Source organism: Acinonyx jubatus, chromosome B1 (genome assembly GCF_027475565.1).
Source record: "Acinonyx jubatus isolate Ajub_Pintada_27869175 chromosome B1, VMU_Ajub_asm_v1.0, whole genome shotgun sequence".
NCBI lineage: Eukaryota > Metazoa > Chordata > Mammalia > Carnivora > Felidae > Acinonyx > Acinonyx jubatus.
Window position 1 is genome coordinate 187,875,556 of NC_069382.1, and position 15,783 is coordinate 187,891,338.

Consider the following 15,783-nt stretch of genomic DNA (forward strand, 5'->3'; position numbering starts at 1 on the left):
CTGAGACATATTTTGGGTACTCTCATTCTATCCTGTCTCTTATCTTCTCTTTTATATATTCCACCTCTTTGTCTCCTTGTGTTGCATCTTGATTAGTTTATTTAGAAGAATCTCCAAATTCACTAATTCTCTCTTGAGCTGTTCTAATCACTGCTTAACCTGTATCTTGAGTTTCTAATTTGTTATTACATTTTTCATTTCCAGAAGTTATTTGTATATGCCTGTCAGTGTGCCCCTTATTTTCCAAAAGAATCAATAAGCAAGATATCAAGAGTGACTAGGAAGATTATTTTAGGTAAGATGGTCAGGTATTTAGATCAGATTATTTAGGTAAGGTCTTCTTGAGGAAATGAGTTTGAGCAGAGACTTGAATAATGAGAAGTACTCCATATGAAGATCTGAGGGCAAGACATTCCAGGTAGAAGAAATAACAGATACAAAGACAAAAATATCAGAAATCAATAAAAGCAGGAACAAGTCAGTTATGTTTGAGGAACTATATGAAGATTGCCTCAGTTACTTAAAAATCAAGAGGCTATTGAAAGCTTTTTCTATAGTCAAGATTATAGAGTGGCAAGAAATATAATTGTTACAGAAGATATGAACTGGATTTTTCATTTTTCTGTCTTATAAAGAATATCACAAAAAATCATGCTCTTTGCAGTCAGATGTTCCATAAATGTTGCCATGTAACCAAACCATCACTTGGCTAACATAATTAGTTGTATGAAGCATAAAAAGAAAGAAAGAAGGACAGAAAGGAAGAAAAGATCAACTTCCTTTGTGGCCATTACATTTTTCCTGAATATTTGTTATAGTTTGATACTAAATTGGCCACTTTAGCACCACATGGTTTCTAAGTGACATCAGATTTTAGTTTTCTTTGTAATTTCATCTGTTTTCCTTCTGAAGAGATAACTTTCATAATGAATATCTTAACATAACTTTGAATTTATCAGTTTGCCAAAATTGTATTCTCATGCTCAGATTGAATAAAGTAAAGCTTACATTACTTCTGTATTTAAAATCTTCCTCTTAGTTTTCTATTACATAAAGAACAAAATTTAAGTTTATTTTCAAGACTTGTATGACTTTGCTAAGATCTTGTTCATGTCCACCTCTCTGTTTTATATGGAGAGAATATATGTGTATATATGTTCAAGGTTTTTCATTGAGGGCATTATTTATAATAGCAAAGGGTTAGAAATATATTCTGGTTTGCAAAAACAAAGCAGGAAAGATAAAAACTAACAGCATGGTTACCTATAAGGGGGTGACGTAGATGAGGCAGAGAGGAAAGGATGGAAGTTCTGTGAATAGACCTTGTGTAATTTTATGCAAATATCCTACATATTCCAAAGAATACACATTTAAAAAAAATAATAAAGCAATCCCCAAACATGTGAGAAAGAATGTAGCATATAAACCTGACTGCATTATATGACACAGAAGAAAGAATTATGTGAGGTGACTTTAACCAGTATTTTGACTGTACATTCTTAGTGGAATATATTCTAAGGACAAGGAGATGCTTCAAAGAAATGCTTTTGGTAATATTAGTAATAGTATTGCCATTGTTATTTTGAAACTTAAATGATAAATATGTAATCATGTTAACATTGTTAGGAAACCAAGATTTTCAGGGTAAGGGAAAAAAAACAAGAGTAAAATGAAAGAAGTAAAAACACTTTAATATTATATGTGAATTGGAAATGTCAGTGCAAATTCATGAATTTCTTTTCTTTTCAAAAATATGCATTTCCTAGTCTTGTCACTGAAGTACCTAAAAGCAGTGACAGCTCAATCACATTGAACTAGACCTGGATTGTGGACTTTAAACATTATTTTCCTTCGGGTGCCTGGGTGGCTCAGTCAGTTAAAATGCCTCTGACTCTTGGTTTTAGCTAGGACATGATCTTACAGCTTCAGGGGTTCAAACCCTGCATCAGGCATGGAACCTGCTTGCGATTCTCTCTCTCCCCTCTCTCTCTGCTCCTCCCTCACTTGAGTTGTCCCTCTCAAAATAAACTTTAAAAACAATCTTCTTAAGATAATAGAATAAAAATAAACATTATTTGCCTTTAGGGGCACCTGGGTGCTCAGTCAGTTGAGCATCAGACTCTTGATCTCGGCTTGGGTCGTGATCTCTTGATTCATGAGTTCGAGTCCCACATGGGTCTCTGTGCTTGGGGATTCTTTTTTTCATTCTCTCTCTGCCCCTCCCCCACTCATACTCATGCTCTCTCTGTCTCAAAATAAATAACTTAAAAAAATTAACATTTTTTTTCCTTTAAAAGGAAGCTAGCTGCTTCTTTGCAATCCTGGTCTAGATTAGAAAGTGTACAGAATGAGCCTAGAACATCTTGTTCCAACAAGCAAGGAAGCTCTAAAGGCTGAATTGTCAACAGAATACAGAAGCCAATGTTAAGGGTTCCCCATTGGCCAATATGAGAACATTTGAGCATCAAAAGGAAGAACAATTGCAACTGAAGCATGCTGAATGTTTTAAAATCCATTAGTTTATGATAATCAGAAAATAGAAGTGCCTCTCGAAGCCTTTAGTCCACACTGGAGATACAGTAGTGTACCAGCTCCTTACTGTGCAAATGAGCAATTAAAGGAAAAAGTTACGCATAATTCCTTTTTTTTTTCTTAAACAAATTGTATTTCAGGACCAAATAGCCATCATTTAAGGAAGATTCTTAAAGAAGAATCTTTAAGATAATAAATATGGAAGACGTGATAGTCTAAAAATATTACTATTTTGCATCTGCTAATAAGATAATTGAATCAAACATCATCATCAGAAGATAAAACTATTAGAGGAAAGGTTGTTTGGGGAGCTTTACAATGGATGGTGGGGTCAGACTATCACCATCAGAACACAATGATCACTTGAGCATCATTGAAATTAGACTTTATGTGCCTTCTGAAATGTTGCATCACTTTGGAAGTATTCTTGCTGAAAACATTGAATATGAATCTAAGCAGTTCTTTTTTAAGTTTATTTATTTTGAGAGAACAAGCGAGCATGAGTGGGGAGGGGCAGAGAGAGAGAAGGAGAGAGAGAATCCCATACAGGCTCTGTGCTGTCAGCACAGAGCTGGACACAGGGCTCAATCCCACGAATTGTGAGATTATGTCCTGGGCTGAGCCACAATCAAGAGTCCAGGTGCCCCTCTAAATAATTCTTTAAGCCAATGGTTCTCAAATGTGGTTTAGGAAGCTCTTGGAACCCCTGAAACTTTTTCAGGGGATACCCCAGGTGAAAACTAAATAATATAAGTTATTTGTCCTTTTCACTCTCATTCTCTCACAAATATGTAATGAAGTCAGCTAGAAACTACATGATCTAGTAAATTTAAATACATTGAATACGGAAGCATATATGACTAGCTATCTTCTATTGAGCTAGACATTAGAGATTTGCAAAATTATAAAAAAAAACCTCATTGTTTTACTTTGAAAGCTTTATTTTTCATTAAAATGTTTTTAAAAGCACATTTATAGAGTTATTATCAATTAGAGATATTTTTTAAATTTATTGGTTTAATTTATAATATGGTAAATCTAAACGGATATAACTCACCTAAACAAAAGCTCTTTGAGGTCCACAGTAATTTTTAAGACTGAAATTATGAGATTCAGAAGTTTGAGAACCATTTGCTTTAGAATTAATTCAAGTCTTATCAGAATTACTGGGAAATAGAACAAAGTGACCACAAGAAACAAAACAAAGTATAATGTAAAATGGTCTGTAGTAGAACTGATGACCTAGCTTCTTCAAAAAGTTAATGTCCTAAGGACTCAGTAGAGCAAATTTCAGTACAAACCAGGCGTTAGAGGATAGCAAGGAATTGGTATAGTTATGTATGAAAATGCTTATATGTTTTAAAGATGCATGATATAGAAATGATGTGACATCTGTAATTAGCTTTAAAATACTTTAGTAAATAGGGATAAATGGAGCAAGTATAGCAAAAATGTAGGTAATTGTTGAAACTGAAGAGTGGATGTAATGGGAGGATCATTCTATATTTTTTTGTGTTTGAATTTTATCTTGATATAATTTACTTTTTAAGAAGAACACATGCACCTTCTCAGAGGCTTTGCCTGATCATTTATTCCAACATAGTAACCTCTTTCCACCTGCTGTTGTTATTACTGTGTCCTGTTACTGGGTTTTATTTTCATGGTAAGTCTTATCACCTTGTGAAATTTTTTTTTATTGATCTTTTCTTTGTCTTCCCCTCTAGACAATAAGTTCCATGAGAGCAGGAACATTTTCTGTCTTGTTTTCTGTTATCTCCTGTGTGCCTAAGAAAATGACTGGCTTATTATATCCACTCAATAAGTACTAATTGAATGAATGAACTATAAAAGCTATGTGTTATAGAAAAACTAGAAAATAAATAAGCAAATGAAGAAAATAAAAATTATCCTTCCTTAGCCACCCAGAGGTAACTGTTCCTGTTAAGTTTTCAATCCTTCCAAATCATTTTCTGGGAAAAAAAAATACACACTCACACTCTGTCTTCCTAGAGCTCACTCCCACAAATCATACATAATATAATCGTCTGCAACTTGTGTTTTTAAAATCATACTTACTTTTAAGGGTACCTGGGTGACTCAGTTGGTTGTGTCCAACAATTGATTTCAGCTCAGGTAATGATCCTAGGGTTATGGGATCAAGCCCCACATGGGGCTCTGTGCTGAGCATGGAGCCTGCTTAAGATTCTCCCCACTTCTCTCTTGCTTGTGTACACTCTCTCTCAGTTTAAAAATATATAATAATATTTTTAAACATTCTTATGTTACTAAATATTTTTCTACAGAATCATTTACTTTTTTGAGTAGTATTCGATTTTGTGCATAACATTATATTTAATCCTGTCTTCAGATATGTAAGTAAACATATGTTTGAACTAAGATATTGCACTCAGTCTTTTTTTTTTTTTTTGAGAGACAGAGACAGACCATGAACGGGGGAGGGACAAAGAGAGGGAGAGACACAGAATCCGAAGCAGGCTCCAGGCTCTGAGCTGTCAGCACAGAGCCCAATGTGGGGCTCGAACTCACAAACCACGAGATCATGATCTGAGCCGAAGTCGGACACTTAACCAACTAAGCCACCCAGGCACCCCAATATTGCACTCAATCTTGATTTTTACCTTAGGACACATTCCTAGAAGTGAAATTGCTGCATCAAGGTGCACACATATAAAGCTGTTAGAAGTTGGAGTGTTCATTCAGTTAAGCAGGTCTTAATCTCAGGATTGTGAGTTCAAGCCCCATGTTGGGTTCAGCGTTGGGCATGAACCCTACTTTAAACAAACAAACAAACAAAAGCTGTTAGAAGTCAGGATATGTGGGGGCGGGGTGAGTTGATGATTAGAGGGTGATATGGTGGGGGTGTCTCTTGGTTGAAAGGTGGTAATCTAGGTGCTGTTTACATAGGACTGTTTAGTTTGTGAAAATTTATTAAACTGTATATACTTCTGTGCATTTTTATTATGAATGTTATATTTCAGTAAAAAGTTTTTTAAAAAACATAAATAAGTTTTGAATAAGCATGACAGACACTATCAAATGTGTGGTCAACAAATGTAAAGTCTTCCAATATGACATTATTGTAATAAGTATACATCCCACATTTAAAGTAAAATGTTAAAACTTGAACTTATAGAGTAGTACAATACATGGGATGAAAAATAACCTGTTTAAAAAATATTTTTCAAGTATGGACTTGAAGCCTTTGAAACTTTGTTTTAATTCAGTACTTGTAGGAATAACTGAAGAAAGAAAAAGAGCTGCATTGAAATTCTAAAATGGTATTTGGTGAAATTGTTGAAATCTCATTTAATTTTACCAGTAATATTTGTCTAATGAAATTTAGTGTTATTTATTTTTACATCCTAAATTCACTGTAAGTACTTTAGTTTACATGTAGATGAATGAATTCTGTGGGTTTCAGGAATATATGCACTAAATAAAATGCATCAGAAAGACTATAACTTTCCCTTTTAAAAACATGCTTATAGAGGGAGCCAAATAAGGGAAGGAAAAACTGAATCGATGTGCTACTTTGATAGTTTATTGGTTATTTCCTCTATGACTCTGAACTTGGTGGTTAAACTAGTAACAATAAAAACAATTTAAAAATAAAATTTGGGTAAACCCAAGGGAATGCTTTTTCCACTTTGGATTATTTTGTCAATAAGTCTGTATTAATAAGTTTTATTAATAAGTCTGGGTTAAGAGGGGCACCTGGGTGGCTCAGTCGGTTAAGCGTCTGACTTCGGCTCAGGTCACAATCTTGCGGTTTGTGAGTTCGAGCCCCGCGTCGGGCTCTGTGCTGACAGCTCGGAGCTTGGAGCCTGCTTCAGATTCTGTGTCTCCCTCTCTCTCTGCCCCTCCACCACTTGTGCTCTGTGTCTGTCTATCAAAAATAAATAAATGTAAAAAAATTTAAAAGAAATAAGTTTGGGTTAAGAATTTTTAATATATGCATGCAAGTATGTGTCCACACACAGATTTTAACTACCCAGATCCTTATTAGAAACCACCACTGGTGTCATTTGTTATATTTACTTTCAGGGTTTATTCTATATTTGATTTTTTGGCTTTCTGTATGGGTAATGGTCTGTATCTCTATTCAAGTTTATATCCTACCTTTTTTTTAAAAAAATGTTTACTTATTTTTGTGTGTGAGAGAGAGAGGCAGAGCATGAGCAGAGGAAGTGAAAGAGGGAGACACAATCCAAAGCAGTTTCCAGGCTCTGAACTGTCAGCACAAAGCCCCAATGCAGGGCTTAAATCCACAAACCACAAGGTCATGACCTGAGCCAAAGTTGGACACTTACCCGACTGAACCACCGAGGCACCTTATCTCCTACCTTTTAAAAACATTATAATAGCAGTTGCAGTGTTCCATGTTTTGTTTTGTTTTGTTTTGTTTTGTTTTGTTTTGTTTTGTTTTGTTTTAATTTATTTTTGAGAGAGAGAGTGTGAGTGTGGGCGGGGCAGAGAGAGGGAAACACGGAATCCAAAGCAGGCTCCAGGCTCCGAGCTGTTAGCACAGAGCCCGATGCAGGGCCTGAACGCACAAACCACGAGATCATTACCTGAGCTGAAGTCAGATGCTCAGCCAGCTGAGCCACCCAGGCACCCCGTTCATGTTTTATTAATTACCTTAATGGATATGTTAGACCTAATTCTCAAGCAAGTGAAAGTACCATAATTTATACAACTATTTGTTAAATATTTATGGTTGTAAAAAAATTACATTTATCAGCCATATTGAAATCTTTCATTTGTCTTTGTACATGAAATCATTTTCACGTTAAATATTTTCTTAAAATGCCTAAAAAAGTGTGAGCATTTTTTTTTTAAGGCCAAGAAGCAGTTTTTTTAATTTTAGAGAGTGCGCTAGCAGAGGAGAGGGGCAGGGGAAGAGAGAGAGAATCACAAAAAAGCTTCACACTCAGTGCAGAGCCCAATGTGGGGCTCAGTCCCACAACCCTGGGATCACAACCTGAGCTGAAATCAAGAATCGGACACTCACCTGACTTAGCCACTCAGGCACCCCAAAATGTGTAAACATTTTTAAGCTTTTTGATTACATATTGCTATGTTTCCAAAAGCGTTGTGTTCCTGAGCTAGTAGTGTTTGACCATGCAAGCTTATTACACCATTGCCAACATTATAATCTGTTTTGTTAAAACATCACAGATTAGAATTTTGGTTAAAGGCAGACTCTCGAACGTGGCTGCCTGAATTTGAATGGCATTTTCACTACTTACAACTGTATGATTGTGGGCAAGATAATTGACCTGTCTTTCACTTTCAATGTTACCATTAAAATTTGCAAATTTAGAAAACCTATTAATATATTGGGTTGTATAAGCACTAAATGGGGTAAGACAGGTAATGCTGTTTGTTTTTGCATACTTTATTTGCACTAAAGAAAAATACTGGTTTTATATATTTAGATTTTTTGTGAGTTACTAATATGTTCTAGAAGTCAGCTGAATATGAATAAATTAATAATTTAAATCATAGGAATCTCCTAGAGAGTACAGGAAGAAAAGACCAGAAAGAGCCAAAGGCTGACTAGGACCATACATTGAGGGGCGAAAAGAAAGACAAGACCCATTTAGGGAGATAGATAAGAAGTGATCTGAGACATAAGGTAGAAATAACATTAAGGTATTTATTAACATAGGTTTGCAGTTTGCATCAAGCATTATTAAATGTTAAGTAGCAGTGATTTTGATGAAAGTTTTATTGCTAGTAATTACCATTTTTGTGAAATTTCATTTGGAATATTCTTCCCTCTAGGCAATATAAAATTTATGTGATATTTTCGGGGCACCTGGGTGGCTCAGTCAGTTAAGCGTCCTACTTCGGCTCAGGTCATGGTTTTGTAGTCTGTGGGTTTGAGCCCCGCATTGGACTCTGCGCTAACAGCTCAGAACCTGGAGCCTGCGTCAGATTCTGTCTCCTTTTCTCTGCCCCTCCTCCGCTCATGCTGTTTCTCTCTCAAAAATAAATAAATATTAAAAAATTTTTTTGAATTTAAAATTTATGTGATATTGTCTCCTCTCATTAAAGTGTACTTGCTTTGGGGTGCCTGGTTGGCTCAGTTGGTTTAGTGTCTGGCTCTTGATTTCGACTCATGTCATGATCCCAGGGTCACAGGATTGAGCCTTGTGTCCAACTCCCTGGGCATGCAACCTGCTTCAGATTCTCTCTCCTTCTATCCCTTTCTCCTGCTCACGCTCGCTCACTCTCTCTCTCTCTCTCAAAAAAATTAACTTGTCTTCGTGAACTGAATCTTACTAATGTTTATATATTTAATATTGGTGATAAATAACGTGGCTTCAAAGACCCATGCCATACTCCAATATGGACTGAGCTTCATGATTTGCCTTGTATAGCCACTGAAGACCCAAAGTGTTGTGAAGAGTTAATAAATATGTTTTTAATGTATGTAATATTCACAATTAATTGATTAATGATCATCAGTCTTGACAATAATTTCTGAAGAAAAATCTGTATGATTATTAGAACCTAACGAATATAGAAATTGATTGAAAACCATTCTTAGCCTCTTTATCTTAAGCAGAGTTTCTCTATGTGAAGCCAACCCTCTCTTCCATATAGATATCAACCTTTTGACTGTGTTGTCATTTTCTGAGTGGCTGAACAAAGTTAATTGATTGCATGACTATTTTGTTAGAGTCAGTTGTATGCAGTGCTTATTATTATGACAAAATTGAGTGAGTCATTGATGAGTCTGTGAATAAGTATTGGAGTACTGTTGCTTTCAGGCCCTGGCTTAGGGACTGGGTATTGTGAGAAAATCAGCCAGGTAATTATGCTTAATTCAATATAAATCTTAAATAGATTCCAAACATACTTACTAACTCCCCTATTGGAGTTTAGGTGCTAAATTAGGCAAATTATAATAATATGTCATAAGTACAGTATAGAAGAATACAAAGGGTATTGTATGTTGTGGGGAAAATTAGAAAAATGTTTGAGGGGATGATTCTGAAGGATGTGTGGAAGTTAGCCAGGCCAAGAGAACACAGAGCATACTTTGAAGAATGGACAAAGGCCATAAGATTAGAGATAGGAAAGAATGGTGTCCTTGGAGTGGTGAAATACAATCTATGTTATAACAGTTGCATTTGTCTCCTTTGAATAGATCCTTGATCAGGAATTTGCATGAAAATACAGAACTGAAAATCTGTTAATGAAAATTCAAATCTTGATTTTAAAAGAAGGTGAATTCTAAAAAAATTAACCCAGTAAAGTGTTTATATCAAGAAATTGCCCAGTTTAGTCATGATTTCAGTTTTTCAAGCATTGGTCCATTTAAAAAGTTATCTCTTGTAGTATAATATATACAGTTTACCTGACCTTGTTGAAAGATTACACTGGCCCCTCTTTAATTCTATACATGTCATATTAGTGTTTGATCGACAATAAGTAAACTGTAGTGTTCAGACCCAGTCTATAACTAGTAAATGGAAATAATCTGTATTTATTATTAGGAAATTTTCAATTGTATAGAAATATACAGTATAATAGTCATGTTCCTGTCACCCAGAACTAATAATATGTTATTTGATCATGTTTGCTTCTGATATGCTTTCTCTTAAGCAACTATCACATCCTTTTGTTTGCTTTTGGAAGCAACCCCTGATAATACCTATTCATACATTAATAAGCAAAATCTTTTTGTGTGCTTTAGAAGTTCGCATTAATGCATACTAAATGCACTCTTGTTAATTTACTCCTGCAACTTGCTTTTCTTACCAAATTAGCAAAAATTAAAAATCTCAACACCACCAAGTGTTGTCAAGGATGTGGGAAAGAAATTTGGTGATATCTACTAAAGTTCAAACTGTAAAGTCCGGCACTTATACTTCTAGTGTATAACTTAGAAAAATTCTTATACATGAACACAAGAAAGCATTTAGAAGGATTTTCATTTCAATATAGTTTGTAATAGTGTAAAACGAAAACAACCTTATGTACCTGCCAATAGTTGAATGGTAAATAAATTTCAGTCTGTCTTCTACTTAGTTTAGATTGCCCTAGAGCATACATAATAAGTACTTAGTTTTTATCCATCAAGTTAATTATTAGTACTTTGGAAATATATACACACAATACAATCTAGTTATGGTGTGCTAACTCCATTCTGAAGGAGTGATTCTTCTAGATGTTATCACTACAGCTAGATCTAAATCAGCAGCAGGAGCAAGAAAATCCCCTTTACCCCCCATTCCTGATCTTTTCATTTTCTGTCATTCTTCCCAAGCTATCTCTCTCCTTTTCTTGTTTTTGCTTTTCTAATTTGGACAGTCCTAGAGGTGACTCTTTATGGTTTTTCTAGCTCTTGAGCTACTGGAGTCATGATATCAGCAAAATACTTTAGTATAGACCAAGGCACTGCTAACAAAAAGTGAGATTTTCTGTGATAACTAAAATTTTTCTAAAAATTCTTTACTTACATATTTATGTATCCTGTATTCACTACATAAGTGTTCATTGATTGATTTTACTGTGTGACAGAAATATGCTGAAGGAGTATATTTGCCATTTTAACTGGATAACAGACTATAATGTGTTCCTTAAGTTCTCAAATACGTTTAAAGCAAAACGTTTAACATAGGTACCCTAGGATGGGGACAAGGCTGTGGGGGAAAAAAATTAAAGCATTTCTCACTCTGGTCACTGTTTAGAGTTTTGAAAAAAGAAGAATCAGGAGTATAAGCCTGATTTGGGTAGCTCTCTTAAAGATGGAACAGGACTTAGGTCTAGTTCATCCTTAAAATTATCTCCAGCCAGGTCCTTGTCTCTAGGAGTGGTCCAAAAAGGACAAGAATGCCTTTATTGCCCTAGCTAGGGAGCAACAACCTAATTTGCGTAGTTAATGTAAAGGAGGAAGAGGAGTTCCTTGTATCTCCTTTTCTTATTTCTGGACTGTGGAATAATTAACTTTAAATCAACCATATCAAAAGTCTAGAAGAGTTTTTTGTTTGTTTTTTGTGTTTTTTTTTTAATTCATTGTTGGTGTTACTTTTGTTAGAAGAGTTTAGAATTGGAGAAATTTCATTAATTCATTTTGTAACATTGACTAGGAATAACAGACTTACGGAGAGCATGTTTTATGTGCTACAAACTACATAAAACAGGAGCAGAATCAAGACTAATGAATTCAGTGTTAAATTTGAATATAAATTAGGTAGTAATGATTTTTTGAAGAAAATGATTTTATAAGGTCTTGAGTTAGCAAAATTTAGTTGTTGAAGAAGAGAAATGAGATAGTAAAGGAAAGGACATTTCTCTCTTTCTTCTTTCAGTAGGTCACAGCACTCTGTTCTTTATGAAATACAAATAAATAGATCCCTGGCCTGAGGAATTCAGTCTTGTGGGAGAAAAAGATCTATAAGTCAGTTATTACAAGACAGTGTCAGAAGTGTTATAGCATGCTGTTGACACAAGGGAAACAAAAATCTGCTTCTGCTTGGGAGCATGTGGATCTTTAAAGATGAGTAGGAGTTTGACAAGTTGAAAAGGTAGAACACTCTAGGCAGAGGGAACCGTGCACTGCAGTTTGAGAGACCTGATACCACATACCATGTTTGAGGAACTGCAAGTAGTTAGGGACACAGGAAGTATGAGGGTTGAGTTGAGTTGGAGACAAAGCATAAAAAATTGAGCTTCATGGGTAGCATGGGATGAGATGCTTCACTTAACAATTTTTTAAGGTACTGTGTACCATATTCTGCGTTTACTTGTCCAGTCTCCCCTTTTAATTCTTCCAAATTCTATTCAGCAAGTATTTACTGAACACTTATTGTGTGCCAGGCACTATTCTAGGCAGTGGGGATATCTGGCTGAATAAAATAGACATGGTCTTTGCCTTCACATAGCTTAGAGTCTGCATGGCTAACAGTGGTAAGTATATAAGCAACTAGAATATAGCATGCTAAGTGCTAAATAATGTAGTGTTGCAGGTATAGGAACCTAGAACAATGACAACCAACCAAATCCAAGTTGCGTCCTGAATGATTGAGAGTAAGATTTGGTGAGAATTAGGAGTGTGGGGATAGAAAGAGAGGATTAGGAGTATTCTAACAGAGGAAACTAACAAAGTGTGTAAGCCCAGAGTTGAGAAATATCATACCACTTTCCCAACAGGTTTCCCTCCTCCACCCTTAGCCCCTTGCAGTCCATTCTCACCACAGCAGATTGATCCTTTAAAAGCATAAATTAAAATTGTGTCAGTCTTATGCTCAGAATACTCCAATCCTCCTTTCCTGTCTCTCTCAAAGTAAAATAGAAATTTCTTACTATGGCCTATAAGGCCTAATGTGATCTGCCTTCCTACATTTCTTTCTTTCTTTCTTTCTTCCTTCTTTCCTTCCTTCCTTCCTTCCTTCCTTCCTTCCTTCCTTCCTTCCTTCCTTCCTTCCCTCCCTTCCCTTCCCTTCCCTTCCCTTCCCTTCCCTTCCCTTCCCTTCCCTTCCCTTCTTTCTTTCTTTCCGTTATTTGTTTTTGAGAGAGAGCCAGAGTGCAAGCAGGGAAGGGGCAGAGAGAGAGGGAGACACAGAATCTGGAGCAGACTCCAGGCTCTGAGCTGTCCACACAAAGCCTGATGTGGGACTCAAACTCACGAACAGCGAGATCATGACTTGAGCCTAAGTCAGCCTCTTAACCGACTGAGCCACCCAGGCGCTCCTGCCTTCCTACACTTCTGATCTCATTTCACTCAGCCTGGGTTACTCCACTCCAGCCACCCTGGCTTCTTTGCTATTCCACAAACATTTTAGAAATGATTCCGTATCACAACCTTTGTACAAACTGTTCCTTATAGAAGCTTTCCCCCAGGTAACATGTTTGGTTGGTCATGGTTGGTACCATGACAGTTAGTACATTTTATTTTTATACCTTTGTTACTGCTGCTTCTAAATTCCTAAAATAGTGCTTTGCACATAGTAAGCACTCCATAAAATTATTATTGAATTATACATAATAATAATAGGTTATGAGTGAGACTGTTTTATTTTCCTGTATTTGTATCTTGCAGGGCACTTAAGTGTTAGATGAATTTATATGGTAACAATAAAACCCAGTTGAATTTTTTTTAAACCAGCTTGAATTTTTTAGTATATTTTTTAGACATATGTTTTCTTATAATGATTCTTTATAACTTTTCAGTTTTTTAACTATCAGTAAAGAAATATTCACAGTATTATTGAGTGCTGTGTTTCCAATTCATAGTTTATGTTTATTCTTTTTGACCCTCAGATTTGTCAGATTAACATGTCTGAATCATTGATTTTATTTATGGAAATTCAATATTATAACAATAATAAAAATAACTACATTTTAATAAATACTTAAGCAGTTGTTTTCTAACAGGCTATTTTTCCTAAGATGTCATATTCTTACTGGTTATGTCTTCATTCAGTAACAGATATAAACACTATATTATATAGACAGTGATTCAACTGTTCTATGTTTCAGTTATTTAAAACTGTAAAATTTTACACTGAATTCTAAAAATACATTGGTTATACATAAGAGTCACAGTTTACTACCCAAAGTATATGTTCCACATATTGCTAGTCCTAGTAAATGCTAGTTATTGTTCTCTTATTCATCATCATTTTTTTCTGTGGTCTCTGTTTTGTACAACTTACATCATTCCTACTTTCTCAGAGCATCATCTGGGCAGCCTTGAATAGAAAAAAAAATCATGGATAAGCAGTTAAATGGCTGTTCACTGCACAACAGTGGGAAAGGTGACCAAGTGTTGCTTTTAAACAGATTTTGTATCATAGCCTGTTTGTTTCTTCATATCACTTACGATATGCCAGCTCCTTCTCTGTTCTTTTTTCCTATGTAGTGCCTTCCCAGTCATGTCCTGTTGCTAAAACCACCAAATGAGTTGGTAATGGCCACATGTCAAATACAGGTGTTAATTTTTAGGTCATGAATTAGTAGATCAGCAAAATATGATATGTTAAAATGTAAGGATTACCTATTTGTCACAAATATAAAGTTTTTTCTCTTGCAAAAATTATAGGGGATGGAGTGTTAGATCTCTCTACAAAGAAAACCAGCATAAAATCTGAAGAGTCATCCATATGTGATCCTTCTTCTGAAAATTCAGTGGCTGGGTAAGCAATATCTAGGAAATATAATTTAATATTAATATAAAATTATCTCTACAGAGAACTCTTAATACTACTTTGAGTAGATTGACATATATAGCTTTCCTCCAGAATTTTTGTCACTCATAAGTGTGTGTCTCTCATACCTTTCATTCGTCCTTTCTCTTTCTTTTTTATTCTTTCTGTTAAAGAAAAGTTATCAGAACAATCACCAAACTTTAGTTCATGTTACTAAAATGAACTACCAACTTAACCATAGACTACAAACCAAGAAGCAGGACGAGTAAAGAAAATTTAAAATTCAGTACTCAGGAGGCAATTTTAAGGGAAATATGTGATTTCACTATTTAATTTTTTTAAAACAATCAACAAATTTTAAAAGTACTGTACTTACTGATTCTTACAGTTAGTTATAATGTTTACATTTTTTTCACTGTGCTTTAGGTGTGGTGGCAAACTTTATATAATATATATAATAATATATATCTAGTAAGCACCACAAAAAGTCCTTTCATGCTTTCAAAGTTCTCATTAATTAAATAAATAATTAGCAGTGAAAATAATTAGCAGTGAAATGCTGTTCTGTTGGATTTTTGGATTTTTATTTAGTAACTTTTGCATCTTCCCATTAACAAACTGCATAGGAAGCTTTTTTGTCACATTTAAATCTTCGATGTAGAGTGTAATTTGTTTCAACTGTGGTAGCTTTTGAATCTTAAGGTACAGTTAGCTTGTGTTTAAGAAACTTTGAAAATTACAATGATATGTTTGAAATAGAGATAACATTTATAGTATCAAATTATTTTACCCAAATATACCTTGTCTACTTGTTTCAAATTTTAAGTTTTTGTCTAGAGAAACATTAGTCTTGTGGAGATATGGGATGTTTGTGTTTGGAAATATTCTTGCTGCTACAAATTTCCTTTAAAGGGGTTGACTCTTTTATTACTTGTTTAGCGGTAACGTCACGTTTCTACTAACAAAAACTCCTTTAGGATTTGGGTATTTTTTATAATGGAACTCTAATTGTACAAATAAAAATTATAAGTATTGCTCTGCAAGCATCTGTCAGAGGAATAGCAAC

The 15,783-nt window shown here is 34.9% G+C and overlaps 1 protein-coding gene across 20 annotated transcripts in view; it reads left to right on the top strand.

Moving 5' to 3' along the window:
* The window catches only part of LCORL (ligand dependent nuclear receptor corepressor like), a 159,101-nt gene that overhangs the window by 110,838 nt on the left and 32,480 nt on the right, over window positions 1-15,783 (top strand). For 17 of the 20 annotated variants that reach the window (XM_053217526.1, XM_027043396.2, XM_027043454.2 and 14 more), the window contains one exon: window positions 14,612-14,705. The exons of the other annotated variants lie outside the window; for them this stretch is intronic. In XM_053217526.1, coding sequence (XP_053073501.1) covers window positions 14,612-14,705 — 94 coding nt within the window. The remainder of the gene's footprint in view (window positions 1-14,611; window positions 14,706-15,783) is intronic. 20 annotated transcript variants of the gene reach the window in all.